Here is a 27472-nt window from a genome sequence, read left to right as displayed (position 1 = left end):
GACCAATGGTGGGCTTATATGAGGGCGGCAATGAACCTGCGGGTTTCTTAAAAGCCGTTTGTAAGCAAGTAAGCTCTGAAGAGAAATACATCATTTGAACAATTATGTAACGTAAAGAGTACCCACATGTGAACGTCATTTGAACAACTTAGATATTTTGGTTTTTCTTTAAATATTTTTATTTTGGTACTCTCTGCCCCTGGATGTTACAATATTAATTCATCTCTTCAATGAGTTTCTTTCTCTTGTGTCAACAGTTCAGCATGGTTCTAGGGCTGTTATTAAAGCTCATTTTAGTCATTTTATTGAAAAAGAAGTAAATAGTGTATATAAAAGATATCACATAACAGACATTAAGATACATGGATCATATGCGGAGACTAAGAGGAAGGCAGATAATAGGAAAGATTGGAGAATGCTGGGTTTGCAGTGAAAGACCCACTCTTACGCAGAAAACTATGAATGAAAGAATAAGCATAACCATTTCCTTATCTTCTATCAAGTGTGTATACACTCTGATAGGATTATACTATCAACTCACCATGACAATATTTCCACCGTTTACTCCCATTGCCTGTGGGACCGCTGTGGCAACATTACTTGGGGTCGGACTGGTTACAGCAGCCTGAGGGGTGGCAGTTGGTGTAGCTGCTGTTGTAGCTGCCGTGGGGTTTGCTCCTGCCAGCTGCACTAAGTTTCCATTCAAGTTGATAACTGCAATATGAAATATCCACAAATTATACATAATGATTAGACTGCAAGAAGCTCCAGTATGATCTACAACAGATATTAGCATTTAAGGGAAAAAGGTACTGAAATTTGACTAAAATTCACTTTTTTTTATTTTTTTTCGCTTAAAATATTTTTTTTTTTACTGTATAGAGTATATATTACACATAAAATTTAAGCCCTAACTCAATGCTATGACATTTAATGACGCCACTTAAAAAAAAACACACGCACGCGCGCGCACACACACACACACACACAGATATATAAAATGTCTCTTTACCTTCTCTTCCCTCACTACAGCAGTGCATCAATCTGTTCTTACCTGTAGGCTGGGCCTGCTGCACACTTCCATCTATCTGCATGGGCTGGTAGATAAATGTCTGTCCATCTGATGTCTGGATTATCTGTGCTTGCTGTGGCTGTTGAATCACAATCTGCTGTGCCCCACTGCCCTGTGTCCACACAGAGAGATAAGAATACACATTCTGTAGTCTGGTCAACAGTTTGACAATGTTAAAGAGTACCTAAAACTAAATAGATATCCTTTGCAATGGTGGTATCTTTATAGTTTCCTGAAAAGGCTGCAACCATTGAACAGAAATTGCATCCCTTTTTCCTCTATCTCTATTCTTCCCTGATTTGTTCATTAAAAGCCTCAGACGATATGAAAATTTTCCTTAATTCTTAGTACATATGTCTAGTTATCATCATCATCATCAAATTACATAATACCATCAAAGATTTGTGAGACCGAATCTTAAAGCATACACATAATACCAAGGTATTACTGTACTAGGTAACCATCACCTTCTTCCTACATTTAGATACCAGAGGGTACATTAACTGCATAGCCATCTGCATCCAAAGGTAGGAAGTATAGACAGATAATACAATGTTAATTTGAGACTTTTGCTTATAACATTAATCAGTTGAATGCCATAAGGTTCTTCTCATGTATCAATAACTAAAGGTACGGTCACAAGTCGCTACTTTTGCAGCACTGCAGTACAAAAAACTGCGCGACTCTTGTACTGCGACGTGTGAACAACGCTGCAACCCGAAAAGTAGCGGCTGCTGAACCTGCTGCCAGCTACTTTTCCATGCTGCGCGCAACTTAAAAGTAGCGACGTGTGAACAGGGTTCTCAGGGTTGCAGCCGCAGCATTTTTGATATCGGTTTTGTTGAAACTTTTGCTGCGGTTGCAATCAGTGTTACCACCCAAATGTGCCAATTATACTTTTATTGTTTGGATATATTTTAATGTTAAATGTGATGAAAATAAAAATTATTTCATCATCATCATCAACATCACGGGTTGAGCCGGTAGGCCCGTTCCGTCCCCATTAGAATTGTTCTCTCCAACGAAACCTAGGACGACCAACATTTCTCCTTCCTCTTGGAGCATACTGGAAAGCTTTCTTGGGGATTCGGTGATCCTCCATCCTTTCTAGATGTTCCATCCACCTATTTCGGTGATTTGTTAACTTTTGTGTTATTCCCTCTATCCCTAATTCTTTTCTGATATCTTCATTCCTCTTGTGTTGTAATAAAGAATATCCCGCCACTGATCTTAGGAATTTCATTTCTGAGGCTTCTAGTCGTCTTTTGTCTCTTTCTGTTAAGGTCCAAGTCTCTGCTCCGTAAAGTAGTACTGGAAGGGCTACTGTTTTGTAGAGTTTTAACTGTGTTTCTTTCGTTGTTCTTTTTCCTAAGCTCCGTCTAATTGTTCCACATATACCTTGAAATCTATGCATCTTTTCTTCCATATCTCTTTTTTCCATATAAGAAATGTTGCATCCTAAATATTTAAAATTACTAACTTGCTCAATAATTTTGGAGTCAATAACTATTTTCGACCTTTTATGCTGGGTCCCTATGAAAGCCATTGTTTTTGTTTTAGTGTGTGATATTTTTAAATTATAGCCTTTGGTTATTTGACTCAGTTTATAAGCTGCACTTTGGAGGTTGTATTCTGTATCAGCAATCACCACTTGGTCATCTGCAAAAAGTAGGCAATTTACAGGTGTTTCATCTAAGATAAAATCACAGTTTAAAATATTCAGCCAGTCATCAATGGCTTCGTTAAGATATATATTAAATAAAGTGGGTGATAGTGGGCACCCTTGTCTAACACCTCCATTAACTTCTGTTGTTAATTTACCTGGACCTTTCCCTTTGTCAATGCAAATATTGGTATTAAGATACATGCTACGTAATATTCTTATCAGATGTTGTGGGTATCCTCTTTTCTCCATTATTTTCCATAATTTTGATCTATTCACTCTATCAAAAGCCTTCTCATAATCGATGAATAATAAGTGTGTTTCTAAGTTATATTCTCTTCTTTTTTCAATTATCTGGTTTATGGTGAAGATACTATCTGTTGTTGATCGTCCTTTCCGGAATCCATGTTGTTCGTTTTTTAACAATATTTCTGTAATTTTATTTAATCTTCTTGTTATTAATTTTGCATATATCTTATAACAAGTACCCAGTAAACTAATACCTCTATAGTTATTGCAATTGGTTCTTCCACCTCTTTTGAAGATTGGTACAATGACAGCAGTTTTCCATTCTTCTGGAATGTATCCGTGACTCCAACATATATTTATTAAATTAAGAAGGCGATATAATACAGCTGGTGTCGCATACTTTATCAGTTCAATATTAATATTATCAATACCAGGACATTTTTTATTTTTACTACTCTTTATTACTTCTATCATCTCATCCATTGTTATATAGTCTATATGTGCTTCCTCAGTATTTATGTAGACATCTTCTTGATCGGGTTGAGTCCATAATTCTTTGTAAAATTCCAGCCATTCACTTTCTATAATTGGATTCAATTGTATTTTATCTTTTTCCTCAGAATTTATCATTTTTAGGACCTTATATGCATACTTTTGGGCTCCATGAAAATCACATTCTAATTCATTTACATATGTTTCCCAACTTTTTCTATGTATCCTTCTTACTTCTCTCTTAGCAATTGCACATCTCCTTTTATATTCAGTTCTATTCTCTATGGATTTGTCTTGTAAATATCGTAAATAAGCTATTATTTGTAACAGTTATTAAATACACAACACAGTCTGAGCATAATTGCTGACGATATAATTCATTTTTTTAATTTTCCGTAGCGTAGTTCCAAACAGGAGGGTTGCCAACATTGATTATGTGAATATACTGTTGGTTATCATTTAAGTATATAGGCGTTTTTAAAAGCTTTATAGTAAAAATAATGTCAATTTCTGAATACTAGATATGACAGAAAAGGAAATAATAGATAAGGAAGCTTTCGCATGAGTTTCTTAATAATGCGAACATAACCACAAAATGTATATTGAGAAGTCAATAAGGAGATGGGAACCTGCAGCAAGACTGTGGCTGCAAAAGTAGCGCCTTGCGTGTGAACAGACTCGCAACCTACAGTTGCAACTTTTGCAGCACTCGGGTTGCGCAGCACGAAAAGTAGCGTGCAGCGCGCTACATTTGGCTTACATGTGAACACGACACGCAACTTTTGCAGCTGCAGTATAAAAGTAGTGCTGCAAAAGTAGCGACGTGTGACCGTACCTTTAGTGTGGCATAGAACTCCCAACTTTACTGTCCTTCTAAGGAGACCATAACCTCAAGCAGGTGTAGGGCTGCAATACTTCAGAAGCATGACACACATTACACCACAAGGATAAGTCTGATATATCTGTCCATATTTAGAAAAGAAAAGGAAAGAAATCCATTGTGCAACAGCTTATTGAAAACCAATGACTAAAAGCCAACTACTGGTCTCACATCCACATGCCTCAGTAGAGATGAAAGGTCAGTAATGTGTGGCCAGGACGATGATGTCCTCAATTGTTGTAGCTGGCTTTCAAAATCAGATTTTGTTATTCACTGTAGCACTCCAAATTCATCACAATGCTTTCTGAGCACTGGTACCGTATTCTGGTCAAATTTCTTGAGAAAATTATTTTTCCTCATGAGGACTCGAATTAGTGCACTATAGTACAGTCCAAATCTTCTGACGTTTGGGGCATGTTCACTTATATAGCAAGAGCCAGTAGCAACAGTGCTGAGTTGCCGCATACAGATATTCGTTGACGCCGCTTGTGAAAATAAAACATGCACTCAGTTAAGTTCTTCATGCTAGAGTCTCTACATATGATTAGGATGAATGACATTATATTCTGGAATGTATGGAAACAAGAATCTCATATCTACGTCAAGCAGTTCGCATTTTATGTGTCTTAATTGGATCCCAACTGATCCATGTTTTTTATGGTCTTCCATGAGTGGTGTTTACACTGCTGCTTGTCGATAAGAAACGCTTTCAAAGCACCAAGACTATTAGGGTAACTGTAAACAGTATTCATTCAGCAACATAAACATCCGATAAAAATCATTATGAAGCAAGAGCTGAGAATGCATTGTGTGTAGGTATTCGACATGCTTTGTGTCTGTCATGGAAATCAATAATTCGTTTGTAATAACTATTTTCTGTGAATTATTATCAGTTTATTACTTTATTTCTTTATTAATAGTATAAAATTCAATTGTCATTTAACAAGGCCAGTACTAGTGAATGTAATAGATCTGGTGAATATAGTATAGCAAAGATTGGAAAATAAATTTATATTTTATGTCTACAATTTCTTCAAAAAACATTCATCCAAAGAAAACCGTAAAAGTCTTAAATGTCAAGAACTAACTGCCAAGGCATGTTCAATAAGTGTATCAACCATGCACGTGTATGCAGAGAAGTGCAAAAAGCGGAAACACAGGATGCTACGAAATTGTTCGTCTTGCCTAGAAAACATATTAATATTCCTAAAAGAGTGATGAATTTAAATGACTTCGAAAACATATCATTGGCTTTTCCCCTGGAATTGCAAGCATCACTTTAAAGGCAGGATTTTTTAAGACATTATTTATTATTGTATGAATAAATTATTACTTATTATCAGGGAACGGATTTATATGGACTAAAAATATATGAAATATGTAAATATATATGTAGTTATTTTTACCAAAATATGGAATTAAATATGGATTTTTACCAAAATATGGAATTAAATATGGACTTAAAATTATAAAAAAATGACTATGTACGTTAAATATTGGTACATTTTAATCAAACTAAACAAAAAATATAATGGACGTACCTTATCTTCCAATGTAGTTTCAACAAAACACAATTTTTATTGTCTGTTACCATAACAATAGGTTACAAACATTTCTTTCAAGTGCTGAAAAGTGAATCTTCTTCTATTGTCTCTGAGGATAGATTTATACTGACTAAAAGAGCGTTCGACGTCACAAGAAGTAACTGGTACATAATTCAATTTCACAATGTCTGCTGGGGATAAGTCCAAGTTAATCTTCACTGTTGATTCACCACTCATCACAGCAACAACCTTTTGTAGTTCTTCATATCCAGGGTTTTTTGAAAGTACAGTGTCCACCTTAGCTCTTACTGCATCTGCAACTTTACCTCTACCACGATTCAGTTGTTCCACAGTACTATTTATAATTTCAAAACTTTCAGATAGTGAAAGGTGCCTATTTTGGAGACTTTTGAGCGTTTTTATGATGCATGAAAATGTATGCTGAATGTGAGCTAATTCATTCTTCACACTTATGTCACAGGTAACTGTTTTCGCAGTATCAATTGAGACTGCATCTTCAGAGTCCAATGCAAGGAGAACATTGTTAAGAGAGTCTATATGTTCGGCATAATATTCAACTGCTTCTAGCCATGTACCCCATCTAGTTAAAATTGGCTTTGGTGGCAATGGAATTTCAGGGTACATTTCTTTCAACACGTTAACTCTACTGGGAGCTTTGAGAAATACTTTTTTCACTGATGAAATCAACAAATCTACTTTAGGGAAATTGTCTCTGACCACTTCTGCCACACGATGAAATGCATGCGCCACACAAGTAAAATGAGTCAATTTAGGATATACAACAGATAATGCTTGTCCAGCTTTGACCATATAAGGGGCAGCATCGCTAATAAAGAATAACACATTATCGTACATAATACCCTTTGGCCACAGGATACCCATAGCTTCGTTGAACAGTTTAACTATAGTTTTGTTATTGCACTTTTCTAGAACATCACAATGTAAAAGAATTCGTTCAGAATATTGTTCACTTAACAAACCGATAACTACATTACCAACAAGTCTACCTTCTTTGTCGGGAGTCTCATCAATGGAAACCCAAATTGAACTATCTTTAATTTCATCTCTTATCTTCTGTATTGTCTCATCGTAGATGGATGGAGCATACGTCTTCCTAAGTGTTGACTCATCCGGGATTGTATGTTGAGTATATTTTTCAAGGAATTCCCTGAAGACCTTATTCTTTAGTTTGTAGAGAGGAATATCAGCAGAGATGAGAGAACGGCACAGGTCGATGTTAAACTCAGATCTTACATTCGATGTTGTTGGTTGTGTTAAAAACAATTGTCTCTGCTTGGAATTTAGTTGTTTGTTGGCCTGATGTTTACTAGTTGTAATGTGTTGTTGCACCAGGAACTTTTGTGTAGATGATACTGCACACTGACACAAATTACAAAATAATATTTTATTGTCAGTTGATAAACCATCTTCTTTAAATTCTGAAATGTAACTTGTTAGTTTTGATTTTAAATTGACTGAATGACGTACTTTTGGCATATTTACCGTCTTTATAGTATGATTTACAAAACTGAACCTATGTGTACTCTGACTGGCATTTAACTGTTGAGCTGCACAACTGAAGTCTGTTAAAAATTTTAAATTAAATTAATATAGTTTTGTAACTTACTTTCCCATTGTTGATAGGACTGCTAATTTTCAAATAACTCTGATGTTAAAGGGATTACTGAACATGTGTTTAAATCTCTATTGTTGAAATGTATTTTTAAAAGTTAATGGAATTTTGTTTTGTTTTATTGTTAAACCTAATATAATATGGACTGTTTTATATGAAATATGGAAAATATATGGAAATTAACGAAAATATGTACTAAACTCTAAAATATGGAAAAATATGGAAAATAAAAGTAGGATTTTTCAACCCTACACATTGTGAAACATAAAGATAATGCAAAATATAAATTATATTAGCTTTATAAGTAAATATGTATTTACATATAAATCCTTTCCCTGCTTATTATCGTATTCCATTGTTTTGTTATTGAGAACGGACACTGTTTTCAACACCAACTGCCCATCCCAGCCGCCAGATGAGTTCGGTGGAGCACGCATCACCCGCACTGTAGGTTTGACAATGTCACGCTTGCACATTATTGGCTCTCGCAAAACCTCAGGAGATTTGGACTCCACTGTAGTCTAAGCCATGATGCTTCAGATCACATGGCTACAGTGTGGGATGTACTGTACATAATACAGAGGCTTCATAAGTGAAGATCAGAAGGTCAGTAATTTTGTCTACAACAGGATCCATTTATATGCTATAAATCTACGATACAGTATAACTAGTTTCACTTCCCTTCATAAGGAAGTTTTGCTAAAAAGTTTATTGTCTCTAAAGTCATATATCATTAGAAATTTCCTCATTAATAAACTTCCTCCTATGTAATCGTGAAAACTTTGCTACTAATTCAACAGTTCATAGCATAAATATTCGTCAAAGAATTACTTTCATACTCCATCAGCAAGTCTATAATGCTATCAAAAAGGAGTGTGTTATGGCAGTAAAAATTTTTAATCGCCTCCCTCTGGATATAAAAAATCAACTTCAAAACATAAGATTATTTAGGGCCAAATTGAAGAAGTACCTAATTTCTCACGCCTTCTATTCTGTAGATGAATTTACGACATTCAACAACACTACATGAATATTTCTATCTTCTATTAAGTATCAATATTAACCTCTTGTATTGTACTAGTATATGTAAAACTCTTGTCATATATTTAAACTAGACTGTGACTATGAATTAAGACTTTGTAGTACTATTAAGATTTTCTTTTTTTTTTTTGACAAGTTTCATATTCTAGCTGTGAAGCGATGAACAAATACCATGAAATGTAAATAAATACAATACAAAGAAATTTAAGGGGTTGTGAAGGGATCCTAAATAAATATTCTGAGATAGGGAACTAGAGGTCCGCAGGTTCAAACTTGCATGTAATGGCGTGAAATATTTTTTGGGTCAGTATACCACTGATGGAGGTAGCGGAATTAAATAAAAACGACCATGGTGAGACTTGAATGGATTAACTTTTGACCTGAGGTCTGAAGCATTATCTGTTACACTACAGCTTCATGCTGATAATTCTCATCTAAGATAGGTAAAATAACGACAATGAATGAAGATGAAATAAAAAGTAATGCAGTGGTGTACTGTCTCATTATTTGCCAAAAATTTTATATATTCTGTAAAAGTTAAATTTTGAAAACATGGTAGATTAGTTTTAACAGTTGGGCTTCATCCAATCCCTAATAAGGTCCGAAAGTATCTCATACCATTCCATACCCCTATTTCATGCTACTGGATTATGAGTATCAAATGTAAACAACTTTAACAACTGCAAATCTGGCTTTCAGTTAGAAGCTTCCTGAGAAGCAGACTTGAATAATTTCAAGGGAAAAATTGTTCTGGGGCCGGGTATCAATCCCGAGACCCTTTGCTTAGCGCACGAATGCTCTACCAACTGTGCTATCCCCGGAACCATACACGACACCGTTACAAGAGAAGAATTGTAACAGTGTCGTGTATGGTTCCTGGGGTAGCTCAGTCGGTAGAGCATCCGTGCGCTAAGTGAAGGGTCTCAGGATCGATACCCGGCCCCGGAACAATTTTTCCCTTGAAATTATTCAACTTTAACAACTGTTAACTCAGATATGTTTCGTAGGAGACCTTGGGTTCCCTATCTCAAATTGCTTGTCTACAACCTCTCTAACAAACCAAATAAATTTCATTGGTTGAATTCTGAAACACCTTGTAGGCCTATATGCCTACTAGACAATAAAAACAGCCAGTAAATTTTACTCAAAGCATTGTCATTTGAAAGTGACGCAGATTTGTACAAGACCTTCGACTTACTTCCCTTCAAAACAAAAGCATTTCAAGAATTTTATCACTCTTAAAAATATATTGCCTTTAGCCAGGTCTCAAACACCAAACCCCAAGTCTAATACAGAGTTATTATTGTCATATATCCCAGAAAAGAGCGGCCAGCAGCGCCCTGCGTGGTTTCCACCAAGCGCATAACCATTTCTCTGGCACTTCTCCAATATATAACAGTACTAACAATAAATGTTCAATAATTTGGACTTACCATGCTCACAGTTGTTGCTGAAAATGGCCCCTGTTTGCCACCACACACAACTAACATCTTCTGGTAAACGAATAAACAACACTCTGAAGTTCCATATCATTGATAGCTTCGATTTCTTCTTGTATATAGTCTTTTAGTTCATCTATAGAATGAGGATTTTTCCTATAAACCCTACCTTTTAGTGTTCCCCATAAATAAAAGTCACAAGGTGTTATATCTGGGCTTTGTTGAGGCCACAAATTATTACTGATTAGTCTCGTACCTAAAATATGCCTCAATTCCCTCATTGACATGGCAGCTGTATGAGTAATGGCAGAATCTTGTTGGAAATAAACTGACAATCGTTCCGCATAAGAACATTACGTTTTCTGCTTGATTTTCGATTCTTCACTGAGCCTGTTTCTTTAAATCTTTTAGCGAGTTGTCTAATTGTTTTGGCAGAAGGCACAGGTCTGTTTGGAAACTTTATTCGAAATTTTCGTCTTGTTTTCGCACACAACCTACTGCCTTTTATGTACGCAGTGAGAATTTGTTGCTAGGCATTACCTGAATACACAATAATCACTAAAATTTATACACTAACGTTGTACACTTGAAGAATCAAGAGTTTCATTACACAAATTCTACGCACATTGAATGCCATATGGCTACTGGAGCTCGATTGCATGCAGAAACCATGCAGGGTGCGGCCAACCGGCCGGCCTCTCTTTTCTGGGACATATGATAACAGTTCTGTAGTAAGCACAGCAATCACTCAACACCAAAAACGACATAACGAATCTCTGTGTTAAAATAAGCTCAAAATAAATTCATTTTAATCTTCACTCACATTCTGAGCTGCATACATACCTGTAAACTAGAGACAGGTACAACTTGTATCTGCTGAAGTGCTTGGCCTCCCTGGGTTGCAACTTGAATAGTTTGTGCTCCTTGTGGAACTGCATGAACCATTATCTGCTGTCCACTGTTTATCATCTGTCCTGCTTGGTTCACTTGCACCACCTACAGTAACATGTCCAATAATAATTATCATTATGCCTACACTACATTCCGGATTTTACGAGGCTTGAATATGAGATGAGTAAGAAAACTGGTAGCTAACAGCAATAAGAATAGGAGGCAAGTTTTACAGTCGATAACCTAGCTCTTGTTCCTTCAGTATTGCTGTGGTTGGTGGAATAAGATGTGAAAATGACCGATATTAAGAATGGTAAACTAATGTTATATAACAAGGCACGAAAATTGTGTCTTGTGCATTACAGTTTTTAAAACAAAGTGTAAAGAAAGGGAAACACAATTTCTCTTACAAAAGCATAAAAAAGAATTACAGAAGCATATGGAGTGAGTAGAAGTATGACACGAAAGACTGGTAAGAAAGAAGTAAATTAAACATATTCTGAAGAAAATGTGAACTTGTGTTCTCTACGAGAGTTCTCAAAAAACGGAGTTTTATGAATGAGGTGTACTGAATACATTGTCATGATGGGAGAAATGTGTTGAGAGACTTGGTTCCGATGTCGAAGAATAGGTGAAACCTGTAGCTTTCTTGTGCATTATTTCATTTTGCTTACCTATGACATACATTGCCACAAAAAATTGTTGTGCGTTACTTTTTGATCTACCCTCGTACATTTAAGCTTACAGTCTAGGAATTCTTGTATACAGGGTGAACTGTATGTAATGGCATTAATTTCAAGGGGTTATTATCTGAGATAACCTATTTCAAATAAAAAAGTTTAATACAATTTTGTCCGTTTTTTCTTCTTTTTCGAGAAAAAAAAAAATTATATTAAACATTTCATTGCGTGTTTTGGGAAAGCCACTGAATTAATTCCCAATATGCTCAGTCAATTTAAGAGAACAGTGCATTATGATAATAAATGATTGAAAGAATTTTAGTTTTGTCCTGTATGTGCAGAAATTTCATCTGAACAAATATAACTATTCCTTCTGAAAAGGAATTTTAAAATGTTACATTTGTTCAGATCAAATTACTGCACATTCAAAGGACAAAACTAAAAAATTTTTTCAATCATTTATTATCATAATGCACTGATCTCTTAAATTGACCGAGTATGTGGGGAATTAAATCAATGACTTTCCCAAAACAGGCAATGAAATGTTTCATGTAAAACAATTTTTATCTTGGAAAGGAAGCAAAAATGAGCAAAATTGTACTAACCTCTTTTGTTTGAAATATCTAAAAGAATAACTTCCTGAAATTAGTTACATTACTTACGGTTCACCCTGTACAAAGTCAAACAGTTATTATTTATAATTTTACTGAAAAAATTAACTCTAGTAAAGGAACACAATAGTTTGAATTTAATTATTATGGAAAGGCTATTTTAACACAAAACGGATCAAAAGCAGAATTCTGAATCCAATATTTATGCTTGCAATAAATAACAGGACACTTCTGCTTAAAATATGGTCCAAAAAATCAATACTGAATGGTAATGATAATTTAATGACAGAAGCATTTTTCAGTAGGTATGGATAGAATAACAGTATCGTAAAAATGCGTGTCAGTATATTCACATAGAGAAATGGTTCAAATATCAATATCTCTCAACACTGCAAAAATAAAACAATGTCTGTCAATGCTGTAAATGTTAAGTCTTTGTAACATAAAAATACAGTAATACTTTTCACTGAAGTAAAACCAACCGAGACGATATCTGCAAGTAATGTAACAGTAAGCTAAGCTTTTAGTAATACAAAAATTATGTTACGTGTAAGAGTCTTTAAAAAGTAGTGCTTTCCTTATATTATAAACATAGACTAATCCTTTGTTAATAATGTAAATTTTCATGCATCAGTCAGCTAAAATCAAAGAAATGTTTTTCAATTCTATAAAAGTCTCTATTTGTAATAATGTAAAATATATTTATCTATAAGGCAATATACTTTAATAATATAAAAAATGCCTAAGAAAGAATCGGCTTTTCCAGTTCTGTACCAGTAATCATATATGATATTCTTCAGCTCCTTACAGACATGCTATTACATTCATATAACTTACTTGAACCTGCTGCCCGCCTGCCCCTGCTGGGACAGCCTGCATCACTGTCACCTGCCCATCATTAGCCAGTTGCTGCTCCATTGTGATCGGCTTGAAGCCAGAATCCACAGTGCAGTTTCAAACACAGCGCTGATTTCAAACACTGCACAACAAGAAAGTGACAAGTTATGAATAGGACACCAATTTATATTATGTAATGAAAATCCTCACATTATTTAAAATGTGTTCGTTATGTAACCAGAACTACTGAAATATTTAGGTAAGTAAGTCATCTCAAAATAAAAACTTGTATAGTTTAAACGATTAATTTAATTCAATTTATGTTTTTTTTTTAGTTGGTTACTTTACGACACTTTATCAACTGCTCTGGCAATTTATGTAGAAGAAAAAATATTTACATTAAAACTAACATACTGGCTAGTATATTGTGTCATGAAGATAACACAAATACTTTTTCATTATACAAGATGGGTCAAACACCACTTTCCACAATATTCGTTCTTAGGTTTCATACTAGTACACATATACAAATATCATAATTTTCTTGAAAACAGCCCTCATTTTGTTGATATTCAGTTGATATGACAACAGGATGGAGCACCACTTCATTTTGGCGTACGAGGTACTTCCATGAATGGATTGGCCGTCGTGGCACAACAGAATGGCCACCCAGATCATGTGACCCGAGCCATGTGATTTTTCACTATGGGGTATCCTGAAAAATTATGTTTTTGCTCAGAAACCATAGAATCTGCATCAGTTGCGACAGATGATGGAATAGTCATTCGTGAAAGTCGTGAGTTATGTTCTGCCATCTGTAAATCAGTGTCTAAACATTGTGAGAAACAGGGCCTCCATTTTCAATAAATATGTAAAGGAATGTGTAGTCAGATGTAATTAAATGTAAGGAAGTGTTTGGGGAAAGTGACTTTTAACCCATCCTGTATAGTTATTTTAAGTACATACTTCACAACAATTCAGTTCAAACTTATCAAAATACGTAATCCTGCTTATTTTCTTCATCATCTACAATTTCGTTTAAAAAACAAGGAAATTAAATCACTGTTATCCAAATGAAGACAAACTTTCATTTTTTGAATTTAAAACGAAAAACATATTTGTAATTCCAAAAAATAAGATATCTGACTTAAAATTACAAGTTATAAGGTTTAAGTAAATACAGAATGCACACAAATGAACTCCGTGATTTTAAGACTTTTTTTTTTTTTTTTACTGAGGAGGGCACAAAGACTTGCACCACAGCCTGAAGCTCATTGTGTTTCAACCTCCTTTTTTATGGGATGATTATTGACTTCCTAAGGACCGCATTTCTGTTAAGTATCGTGATTCAATCTTTGGTGTCATCTATCGATTCAGCTACCCTATCCTGGTCCGACAGAGCTGATGCTCTTCAACCCCCTGGGACTTCAGTAGCTTCCTCAGATCGATGTCATACATATGCAAGTCACGATATTACATCCCTGCTGCATCTTACATTCTCCTAAAGATAGCATTTCTGTAAGTATCGTGATTCACTATTTGGTGCCATCTATTGATTCAGAGGTACATCACCAAGGTCCAACAAGAGTCTGCTTTGAAAGCCCACTGTTCCTCTGGGACTTATACAACTGTCTCAGATAGAGCCATTTGTATGCAAATTATAGTACTACATCTGCTGCAGTTCCGGTCGACCTGAAACTACTGAAAGCTGATAGTTGAAGTTGAAATTAATGGAGATAAATTGAGTTCGAGGTACAACATCAAAGGTTACCCAGCAATTCTGCTTAAATTGACCGAGGGAGAAAACCACGAAAAAATCCCCAGCCAGGTAACATGTCTCAACCAGGATTTGAACACAGGTCCCCTCGTTTCACGGTCGGACATGCTAACCATTACTCCACAACAGTGGACGATTAAATGAGATACCATTTTGTTCTTTCGAGGATATTCAGTAATTCAGAAAGGATGTTCGGTAATGTGAGTAAGAAGAAAATGATGCGCCATCAACTGGTCTTTTCACGTGACCTTGGTTAAAAATAGCACTGCTACTGGGAGGCAACAGTAACATAGATAGCGCGCAATAAACCATCCTGAAAGAAACTCTCTTTCTGATAACTCATTCTTTCCCATCTCGCACAGCTCACATATCAGGTCTCGCCCTCTCAACTATACAGTGATGGGACAAATGTATAAGGTATTTCAAAAGTCAATTCAAACATTAAACCGCTATAAATAATATAATATTTGAGATAGGGAAAAAACAAAAACGTCACAGTGTTGGGCAAACAACAGAGTTTACAAAACATTGGGAAGATGTCCGCAGTTCTCTTGTTCAACGTGCAGCATTCTATCTACGACACCATGCACAGCATTTTGTCGATAATGTCTTGGAATATTGGCAATTTCTTGCGAGGTGGCATCTTTCAGTTGCAGTAGGGTTATTGGATGTCAGGAAAACTCGTTCTTTAAGGTAACTCCACAACCAAAAGTCGGCCGGATTGAAATCTGGAGATCACGGAAGCCAGAGAGAGAGTAGAGTATACGCAAGAGAAAGGCAATTTGGTGTTGAGGTGTGCAGAATTCGAAAGAGTAAAGACAAGGAGTGTAAAGTTCTACATTCTTTGAGTCAGAGCCACGAAAGACTTGCAAAGGACGGTGATATGTGATCATATCGTCGGATGTTGCACACCTATCTGACGCACATATTCTGAACTCGCACAATAATCGAAGTGCAGCATTACTAGGGTAAGTTTTAGTTCATGAGGCAAGAAGTTTCTTAAGCGACTCAAACAGTGAATGAAGGAACATATTTTTTTTTATTGTTTCTTTAACTTGAAAGTTCAAATTTAGATTACTGAAAAAGAAACAAAGTTTTTTTTTTTGTCACCAGTTACCATATAGGATTTCTAGCAGTAACATCCTACCATTTCTTTTTCTGCAAGTTGAACGTTGATGAATAGTGAAGAAAGAGTGAATTAATTTCTGTGACTTTTTATTTTGATAATTTTGGCTTCATTCAGTCTATTGGAATCTATATTCGCAGTTTTGAAACTTCATTTATGATTTTTTTAAACTAATAGCGGGTACCTGATTTTTTGTCATTCGCCCATATGAAGCAAACTGTGTAGATCAATTTACCGACAGAGTTGTTGCCCAGGGTGCATCATAGGAGGTTGGTCTACACTACACCCGCAATGAGATGAGATGATGGAGATTTGTTGTGATGCTACAGGGGAACCAGAACTCCCAGAGAAAATTCCTGTGTTACTTGGACTACAGGCTTGCCCAATACAAGTTATAAATCCGGGGGGTATGCCAGGAATCCATCCCAGGTCCACAAGATTACAAGCCCAGCATTCTGGCCACTTATGATTAAGTAAAGACAAAATCATCGAACTTGACAAGAAGATTAAAATGAATTAACAAAAGGATACTATATATAACAGGAGAGAATAAATATGTGAATTCAGACAAAATCTGCTTGAATACTTGTTCAATACAAGTGCCACTCTAGTCACGCAATGAATTAACTTTACCTGCTACAGGTCCGCCATTGGAGGTGAGGAGACACATGAGAGGGAGAGTCAGGTCTGATTTTTAGTTATTTTAAGAAGAGGAAGACACAAAATATTCCCAAAACTTTTTTTACATGCAAGAATACTGTTAAATCACATATTATTGAAATAGTAATTAAGATTTCAACAAGTTTTAAGAAGCAGGCTACTGATGAAGAGTTTTTTTATTCTTTGTGGGAATACTGTAATAAAATTTCCTTAGTTTGTTGTCTTAGTACTGTGTTTAAAGAATTTCAACATTCATTAAAATATTGTCAAGGGGAGAGGATTCTGACAAGTGTTTGCAGGGAGGCTCACAATTCCTATGGGCAGCCTTGCCTACCAGTATACACATAATATGTTAAGTAGCAAGTAAATTCAAACTATGTAATCAACTTGTTACGTCATAATGGCAGCTGACCTTCGATTTCTTCTGTTTTCAGTTTATGAAAAATCTGCACTTATAATCCACAAATCTCCCTAACTCTACCAATACTAAACATCCACCTTAACTTATGAAAGAAATGTTGTAAACAACAAAGAATTCAAGAAGACTGCAAAGTCATCTGCTACCAAAATTAGATTTTTCTTTCTTAATCTGTTTTCAGTTAAGGCAGAATCAACTGCTGGCTCTGTAATGTAGCAAATCTCTGCTTTGGAGTGCTTAAGAGGGAAAGCATAGGTAAAGAGTAAAATAGGAGAGGCAGTAGGATTGGAGATTTTAAATAGTGGCGGATTTAAGAATGTTATGCAGATCTAGTTTTTCAGGTAAAGCTCTCTGTAAAGCAGACTTTAATAATTTCAAGGGAAAAATTGTTCCGGGGCCAGGTATCTATCCAAGTCACATGGAGTTTGTGTGCACTCGATGTGGGTCTCTGGCATCTCGTCAGCCATAAGTGGAAATATTGAGATGGTGTCAGGTGGAGTTCCTGGGTAGCTCAGTCGCTAGAGCACTGGTGCATTCAACCAGAGGTCAAGGGATCGATACCCAGCCCCAGAACAATTTTTCCCTTGAAATCATTTAAAAACTGTTATTTAATGAACTGAGAGAATGGTTTTACCATCCATAGTGATTTGCTTATTTTTAAATTAGAAATGATAACATTGATTCCAGATTATATCAATTTACTTATTAAAGGCAAAATAAATTATCTTAAGATTCATTATACTGGTGTTTTCCAATAAGTCTACTTATAATACTTCATCAATTAATGTATTATATTTCCATCAAATCATTTATCTAAGGTCTACAAAACAAATATTATAACATGTCATACATTTTGGTAATTATCATTCCTTTACCCAAGTCATTTAAATGACCTATTAAATCTGTCCTATTATTAACTAGTTAACTTGCAATCCACTGCAGTCACTGTCATCTTACAACCCTACACACTGCATCACCATGTCGATGGCTGAGAACCAGACTGTTCTAAATCCAACTTTTTATAAGAAAGAAATCTGTGTTTCATTGTGTTCCAGTTCTTGTCTGCATATATGAATCGAACAAAATTGTAAATATTCCTCTCCATAAGGTTGCTATGAAGCTATACCAAATTGTTTCATGAAGCTTTGCATGTCAGGAGCTTAAAATAGCTCTCCTGAAAAAAAGAAAAAATAGTAAAATGGACTTGGAACAGTCTGGTTCTGAGCCATCGATGTATCTGTTCATGTTCTCAGTCAGCCTCAGTGTGATCTTATGTCACAAATTTTCGACTTGATGCTACCTGTTTTACAGACATACGATCTTTGGAACACACAGCATTACCCTCTCATGTGCTCTAATGAATGGTCCATAGCTCTGCTCGGAGAGGGGAAATGCACTCTGACATCAGATGTTGGCTAGTTGGAAATCACTGAGCTAAAGTGACTAGTAAGAATAAATGAATCTACTACAGACATGAAGAAATGCTACATGCTGACTGATAATGCCACCAGGCACTTACTCATTGGTTGATGTGATGACAAAGAAAATGGAAATATCTCGAGGAAATCTAACATAACACTTCTTTGTCCATCACAAAGTTCACTTTGACTCAAGAATTTTGATTTTGGATTCCATTGAGAGATAACATTTCAGATAATTTTTGTGCTGGTGGTGTAATCTTATTTTTAGAGATGGTAGATTATAGCAACTTACAATTATAAATTTAGCACTTTAAATTTAGAATTTTATAGCACTTTTAACGTTGCAATTTAGCAACTCATAAATATTGATATTTATGGAAATTATCACAGAGAAATGGTGAATCAATGCACAATATGCAGTTACCATTTTGAATTGCTAAATCTGAAAATAGTAGGGATACAATATTGCAGAAATGGCGTATACTGACAATATAAAATTTCAGAGTTACACAGTTCTTCATTTCTAAGAAAAAAATATTGAACTTCACCAATTTTTCAGTACTCAAAGCTGTATCTCCCGCCTTAAATTTAAAAAAATATTGAGTGTGTCATAATACACATTATGATAACATAGAAGACAGAAAAATAAGCAGATAGGCCTGTGTTTCAACAGTCCAGTTGGAGTGGAAGGAGTGATTGTACAGAAATACTAAAAAAAAAACAACCAACCACCTTTTAGTTCTTTAAATATAACCTAAATGATATTATCTTCGATAACTGTACACTAATTTTCAGACAGAAAATATGTAAAAGGTGTGGTCATGGTCAGTTTGACACAGTAAACGGCTACACGCCACTTCTTTACTGATTATCATACGCTTTTATCAGAAACAGAATTCTCTACAATGCTACAATAGAATGTACAGTGAGAGGCAGTATATACACATATAGGCCTATCTTCTGAGGCCATCTGTTTGGAGAATTTCACCATTATGAAGTTATCCGATGCAGGTAAGCAATCAATACTTGAATGAAAGAAAGTAATGAACAGACCAAGTACAAAATACAAACAGTGAACTACTTCTCAATCAGATTATTAATAATATTACAGATCACGTGAACAATGAAGATGAGCTGGTTTGTATTGTATTGTATTTATTAACATTCCATGGTATTCGTACATGCTTACAGCTAGAATATGGAACAAGTCAAAAAACTTAATACTATTATAAAATCTTAATTTATAGTCACAGTCTAGATGAAATATATACAGACGAGATTTACAATATAGTCTACTAGTACAACACATAGTTTTAGTATCAATTTCATGAAGTGTTATTGAATGTCATGAATTCACCTACAGAATAAAAGGCGTGAGAAATTAGGTACTTCTTTAATTTGGCCCTAAATAATTTTATGTTTTGAGTTTCATTTTTTATATCGATAGGGAGGCTGTTAAAAATTTTTACTGCCATATAACGCACTCCTTTTTGATAGCACGATAGACTTGCCGATGGAGTATGAAAGTAATTTTTTTACGTGTATTTATGCTATGAACTGTTGAATTAGTTACAAAGTTTTCACGATTACATACGAGGAAGACTATTAATGAAAAGATATACTGACAAGCCATGGGCAACAATAGACTTGGAGTCAAAGCAAAGGATGTCTCTATCTTGCTCTTTTCCACAACAGCTAAAAAAATTGTACATAAATTTCAGTCTCAGATAGTTGACTAAATATAAAACCATTTTTCATTACTGGCTTTCATTTATTTAATTGTTAAATCTGTGCAAATTCTTTCCTTCTTTGGAGGGATTAAGGTTTAAGTTGATATGTTGATAGTCTAGGTACTGTAGGTGTATTACTGAGTAGGTATGTATTTTTTATGTTAGATACAATTTTCAATGTTGTAACTCCTTTATTAGGCCTATGTTTGGACACATGATAAGAGTAGATACAGTACTACAAATAATTAATTATGATGCTGCAAAAATATCGGTACTTATCTAAATTTTTGCAAAACACAACTTAAATTCAGCATCCCTAGCACTGCAGTTACAAGTTTCCTTGGAGTTTAATCTTTCTGTTCTATCTTCCAAAGAACATGGCACAACATGAACTTAACAATGTAACAGAATGGCATGCAAGTCTCTCTCTCAGGTACTGCTAGTATCACTGTTCATTTCACTGACTATATACTATAAGGGAAATCGTTTCAATAACTACCAATATGAAAAAAAAAAAAATTGAATTTTTTTCTCATAGCATTCCAACTGTCAGAGAACACGATTTCACCATATTCTGTGTTTACTTCTCCATCTTCAAAGTTGCAGTGAAGAGAATAAAATACTATACTTGTTGGCAAGACATTATAACAGAAGCATGTAAATCAGTGATGAGACGATATTAGCTCTCCATCACGGTAGAAGAGCGCGAGCGCATAGCGCATGCACTATAATAGCATTCCAACGTAGACAACAGGGATGTACATGCACATGCATCGAAAAAAGGCAGTAATTATTACAATAACTTGTGTTACTAAATTTCTGGCTATGTAATAATTATTTAATATACATGTACATATATAAACAAATCCCAAAGGAGAGGGGTTTTAAGAACAAAAAGAGAAGAGAAAAAGTTAATTCTTTATAAACCATTTTCTTGTTAAAAGCAGTTGTTTATTCTGTAAATACTTCACTTCATTACTTAGGAGGATCTAATAGGTCTACCTGCTCAATGTGTGTGATCTGTAAGTACTTTTGAGCATTTGTTTAAAAAATAATGACAACATGATTGAAATAAAGTATATTCATTGTGCGATTGTGAAACTGTATAATCCATACTATCCAATCATGATTATGTAATGAGTTTTCTTAGTGATTTGTAAGATGCACATAACGCGGAAAAGCAAATTAATTAAATTATGCCATTGAAGAGCCATCGTAATTTTTGGGGTCAATCTTTTATGGGGGCCACATATTAATTTTAAAACTTCCACAATTTCCATCCAAAATTTGTGAAATTTAAACTATATAAACAGATCTAAAATACTATCATTTGTACAAAATTTGGTGCTATTAGGTCTAATAGTTTTTAAATTATGCTTTTTAAAATATATTTTAAATTGACATCATTAAAAAGGCTCTTTGCGTCAAAGTTTTCAAAATGTTTAGTTCAAGTTGGCTAAAAATCTTGACAATAGTTATGGGAATAAAAATTAATTAGCTTTTTGAGTTCAGTCTAAATAGAGAGACATAAAAAATTTTTAACTTTATGAGTTTACTATTACAGCATATTTAATCTAAGTGCAATATGAATATTCCCCGAAGGAACTTAATATTAATATTTCATACAAATGCTAATTAAATTTTATTTTCCCCTAATTGACCTCTTTGAGAAGTTTCAGCCCTATATGACAATAATTGTTGTGCAAGGAGCTTTTTTATGCAATAAACTACTTAAAATTTTAAGTCGAGAAAACAGCATTAAAATGACAAAAAAAAAAAAAAAAGCTTTCTCAACCCACGCATTGTATGTTTGGCCAAACTTGATATGGTTAGATCATTTAAAACAGTCTCAAATATAAAAACGATCATAAAAAACAAAAAATGTTAATTTTCATAACTTTTCAGCATTATTTCACCACGGTGTCCCCTTAAATAGTAGTTGCACATGTAATATCTTGTCTGAAATCAATTTCTTTCTTCTCCAGAATAATGTTTATATCCGTGTTTGTGTTGTTTTGTACCGACGTTTGACATTTTTTACAAATAATATATATATATATTTTTTTACTTATTAAACACTGTATTTCAGCGCTATGTTCGTTATATAAAAACTGAATGACCTGGAAATGTTCAAAAACTTGCCCAGACATGTTCAAACATTTTTAACAATAGCCAGAACAGGTCACACTGTCACTCAATCATACCTACACCGATTTCACATTTCTGATAATCCTACTTGTCTGTGGTGTAATAATCATGATGAAGATATGGAACACATTCTTCTATACTATCCATCCATAAACCACAAAAGAAGTAAGTTAAAATCATCAATACCAGTTGCAGAAGACACAGCCCTGCAGTATATATTGACTACACTCCACCTCTGGCTACTAGCAACAGGCATCTATAATGAACATCGATCAAAATACCCATCGTTTCTCGTGGAAAACAACTGAATAGACTACAGTGGACTATAGTGGACTTTATGTTGTCAGCAAACAGCTGGATACATTAAGAAGATTGATTGATTATATAAAAACTGAACTTTCTACTTATCATTAAAATCTTTATTGTAATCTCGCTTGCAATCTGTCATGGTCTGCAATGTTATATGTTTTGTACACCCTTTCTTACTGCTACAGTAGCAGCAGAAAAGTGCCACACTTATGGAGAGAGCTTAAAAAAGCTCGCGCTCCATATTACTAGTAAGCATCACATCCCATTTCCTTCTCTCTCTAAGTCTCAACCCTTTAGAAAGTTCAAGTATCCTGAGATCACAATACTGTAGGCACCAAAAAACATGGTTTGGACCAGTAATTGAATAAATAAGGCCAGTAAATGTTCTAAGTTTTCAATGAAGCCTTTTTTGTGACAACATATGAAATAAAATTTCATGTATTTTCTTATTGTATGGTCAAAAGTTATCTTGAATTTGAAGGGGAATATAGAGAATTGAATTTAATAACAAACATATATGGTACAAAGTTTCTCCAATTAGCTGTGTAACTCTGTACCACCATTGAATATCAAATTTCACCTATTTACAATATAATTTAAGATGTTTAGGCCTATTACGTCTCAACCATAAAATAAGTAGTTTTCTAAAATAATTTACAATTTCAATAGACACTATTTTAGGCAAGTACAAAAATATGATAGAAGTGGTACAAAGTTACCCCAAATGACTGTAAAAGCATGAAAAGTGTAAAGTTCCTATGACAAAATTGTGATTCGCTGAATATCATTTCTATTATTTTCTTAAATCTTTTATTGCACCACAAATAATGTTAAATGCAACAATACTGAACGTAAGTCCCACGAAATTTTTGGTTCAGAGTAATTTTATTATAGTCCTACATCGACTTACTAGCATCATTAACTTTTTTAAGTCCATAAATTGCCACAACAACAAACTTATGGACGAGAACTGAATTTGTAAACAAGTCAGTTGTTGAAGGATACCCTTACATTGTTGCATATTCTTCTAGTAAGACCCATTTCACACATATACAGCGACCGTCCAAATGGCACCGTTTACACAGTTAAAGAATGAGGATTCTATGAGGCACAGGTGCCATCTTTATGGTAAGTGTCCACCATGATGTTACAGTGCCTTCCCACTACAAGTCTGGTGACCGTAACTGTCTTAACACATAGTTGAATGGCTTCCTTCACACATGCCATGTCTATTTCCCAGTTCCTTAATTCATCTACCAACATTATGCAATATATTCAGTGACTGTTAATATTTATATCACCCAATATGGCAAATGTAAATGATGACATTGATAATCTTATTTCTTTAACTGAAGCGAGGCTAGTACTTTGGGACAAAACAAGTAAATGAAACGAAAAATACTTGGAGACAAGTTTTCCTAGAACTGAAAAACTTGTTTCGCCATAACTCAACTCTGCAAAAAAGTACATAAGTAAAATACTCCAAATGCTTTCCTTTCCATATTAAACGTGTGTGAATCCACTAAATTGTGTTCCTCTTTACTTTTAATGCGCCTGTACAATATCATCATTGCTATAACGTGTCTACGATCCATGTTGGCAACAAATTCTAGAATAGACGGCTCCAGATACGATTGGTTGTGAGTGAAGTGTCCAATGAAGGTCACTGTCCTGTGTAAATGATGCCATTTGGACAGTCTCTGTGTATGTGTGAAACGAATCTAAGGGTCACGGCAGATAGAAACTCTGTTTGCTGATATTCTGTGACTTTCCAAAAGAAATAACGTAGCTCAGTAATATGAGCATAGTTACAATATTGGTTATTTTAATTATTATATAATGTGCGGACTATAGAACGAGCTAATAAATATTACTTAATAGTACAATTTTTTAATTTATAGTGAAAAAAATATTTTTTATCACAAAATGTTACTATTTTAATACGTTATTTGCACTTTAAACACAAGTTATTACGGTATTTATTAAAGAAACATTTACTGATATTATCAGCTCTAAATAACCATTCATTTATGACTCTCAGAAATTAAGAATAATGGCTTGGTATATTTTAAATGACAGTGTATTAATACAGCCAATTATTTTGCAGATTGGAGACATATGAAATAGTCTAAATAAAACTGTGCAGAATTCTGTATGAGATGGGTATATCTATACATCAAAGGTATTGTATGAAAAGTCCAGAAATCAACTTCAGGATACAGGCAAAAAATGTCAGTTTTGTTTTTCTTTCACAACTGATAAAGATATAAATCTACTCCTTTTATTTTTAGTATACTGGAACCGTAGTATACCTTGAAAATTATAAGACATGCATAGACATAAACAAAGGGTAATTTGCTAGGAGACGTCGTTGCATATAGATCATTTTTACACTAAACCTAACCTTAGTGTATACAACGTATACTAAAACACAACCTAATCTAACGTAACCTGTCACAGATTAAGGAAAAGGTTAGGTTAGGTTAGGTTAGTTTAGGGTTTTGGTATATCTTGCAAAAACAAATTTTAGGTTTAGTGTAAAAGTGGTCTATATGAAACGACGTCTCCTAGCAAATTACCGAACAAAATTATGTGGAACTTAATGTAGTGTATCCCTAACAGATGATCGTTTTCTTTTGAAGAGTGCAGTAAATACGAAATCAATCGTGCCAAGAACTTAACAGAGTATACCTCCCAATAAATCTCGTCCTAAGAAATTCAGTTGTGTGCTATAATCTCAAAACTGAAAAATTTGGACTCATCCTAAATTACTTCTGAGTTACAGATGTGTTTTTGCATGAAAAAATTGCCTAAAAACATTATTTTTTTAGTAGTGTGATGTTTAAAATATGAGAATTTGACAGAATATAAACATATTTTTGTTTTACTTACTAGAATAGGTCTAAAACTAGGGAAACGTGAATATGCAATATAACCTATCCTCTCATATAACCATTCTAACTTTGTCACGCTCCTGTCACTCATCTATCCCCTCCTTTAATCCACTCTAACCTTGTAACAGTCCTCTATCTCCTGTCACTTATATATCCCCTCATCCAACCCATTCAAGATTTGTCACAGTCCTCAGCCTCCTGCCACTGAGCTATCATCTAATCTTAACACACTCTTTGTCACAGTCCTCAGCTTCTATTACTTTGACTATCAAAGCATGTGCACAAGTCGTGCAGAATACCCAAACGGTGTAACTTCTACTATCTGTTGGACTATTAGATTAGCTTAATCTAGAGTTAATTTCAAGGCTAGCCTCCAGAATATCATAATAATGACGTTAGGTTACGTGTCTTCCTCTGTATAGATTATATAGGCGCGAAAAGCCCGGGCTTTGACGTCCTCAACATTTATTTTGCAAATTTAATTCCACAGTTTATAATTCACTACATTACGTGCCTTTTGGGAGGGACGTAAAATTACTCAAATATTACACCATGTTCATCCCGAAGCTGTTAACAAGGCCTACATATTAACACGGAGACTTTAACTTCGAACGTTATCTAACCGTTTACAGTTACCTATATGCCTAACTAATTCATAACACTTGGCAATACGCTTGCTTCTTGCATCATGCTGTTAAATACTGGCGTGAACGTAAATATATTTCACAGGAATGCCAAGTACAAGACCAAAAGATGTTTTTTCTCTAAGTTTTATAACACTTGATCCACAATTACTTATTACTTTCAACTTACAAGGGTGTACCCTAACCTCACTTCTTGACACGTATCATCCAATTAAAACTTGATATAGGCCTAATAAATAGTATAAAAACATGACTTTATGAATATACATTAAAACTGCAGTTCTATAACTCATGTGTGGCTGTAACACTACGTATAGCAAAAATCAATTCAACATTGATAATAACCACAATAATGCATCTATTACGAGTAGATGTTTAAGGTAGATAGGTACGTATAGAAATTAGGCTACACATGCATAGATACGTAAACAGGACTTGTCTATATGTTACTACAGTATAACCCCTTAGTGTTCAGAATTAAACTGCATATTACTATTTCTGACGAAGCTATTTTCGGTTGATTACAGTCATACATTTTTTGCAGGCATGTTTCCGTAAACGCTTACACAAAGAACTTTCACTAATGTGAAATCCATGCAGATATAAGTCTAAAAGAAGGGACAAATTTTTCTGCTGCGTAATTTTATTTCATAGAAGTATACCCAATATAAACCCTATTACATCAAAGGAATGTATTCGGGCTTATTCACATGACCTACTTCAAAAATGTGAAATACGCCATCAACTAACCGAACAGCACAATCGTTGTAACAAACATGGCTTCCTGCTATGTTTTTCGCGAAGTGAAAATGAATCCAGACTTCTCACATGGATTTCTAATGAAAACAATCAAATTTTGCCGGCCTGCAGACGAATACATGATCACAGAAGTTCTTAGATAATTTGTGGACTTACATTGGATATTTTCGACAGCACTTTCCCAATGATTGGTCGGCAAATTGTACACCAATGGTCGGCGAATCACCAACCATACAACGGAAGGCCGAGCAGTACATTGGTGCTGTTGGCTACCCAACTACCACTCCCTGGCGAGCTAGCGACGCGCCAAGGCGGTCGATGCCCCGTTGGCTAATCGTGATAAAAGAGACCGTAGTTAATAATGGTAAGAAATTTATGTAACATTAACTAAACTACTACAAATTATACTCCCAAGTTCGGGATAATACAGAATCCCCCTTAAGTGACGAAATTCACGATTCGCTTCATCCTTCACCTCCTCATGTCAGATCCAACCTCTCACATAATTTTACTAATATTAGAAATTGCACAGT

At 34.7% G+C, this 27472-nt stretch overlaps 1 protein-coding gene across 5 annotated transcripts in view; it reads right to left on the bottom strand.

Annotated features, from left to right (window-relative positions):
* Nf-YA (nuclear factor Y-box A) overlaps positions 1–27251 on the bottom strand; it is a 49299-nt gene extending 22048 nt beyond the window's left edge. For 3 of the 5 annotated variants that reach the window (XM_069840008.1, XM_069840005.1, XM_069840009.1), the window contains exons 1-5: positions 27096–27251; positions 13054–13195; positions 10878–11030; positions 1055–1184; positions 542–714 (exon numbers count right to left, since the gene is read on the bottom strand). In XM_069840008.1, coding sequence (XP_069696109.1) covers positions 542–714; positions 1055–1184; positions 10878–11030; positions 13054–13134 — 537 coding nt within the window. In that variant the 5' untranslated portion in view covers positions 13135–13195; positions 27096–27251. The other 2 variants (XM_069840007.1, XM_069840006.1) reach the window with 2 other exon arrangements.
* Between the last annotated feature and the right edge of the window lie 221 nt (positions 27252–27472).

This window comes from Periplaneta americana, chromosome 11, assembly GCF_040183065.1.
Source record: "Periplaneta americana isolate PAMFEO1 chromosome 11, P.americana_PAMFEO1_priV1, whole genome shotgun sequence".
Classification (NCBI taxonomy): Eukaryota; Metazoa; Arthropoda; class Insecta; order Blattodea; family Blattidae; genus Periplaneta; species Periplaneta americana.
This window is presented reverse-complemented; position numbering and strand designations above follow the sequence as displayed.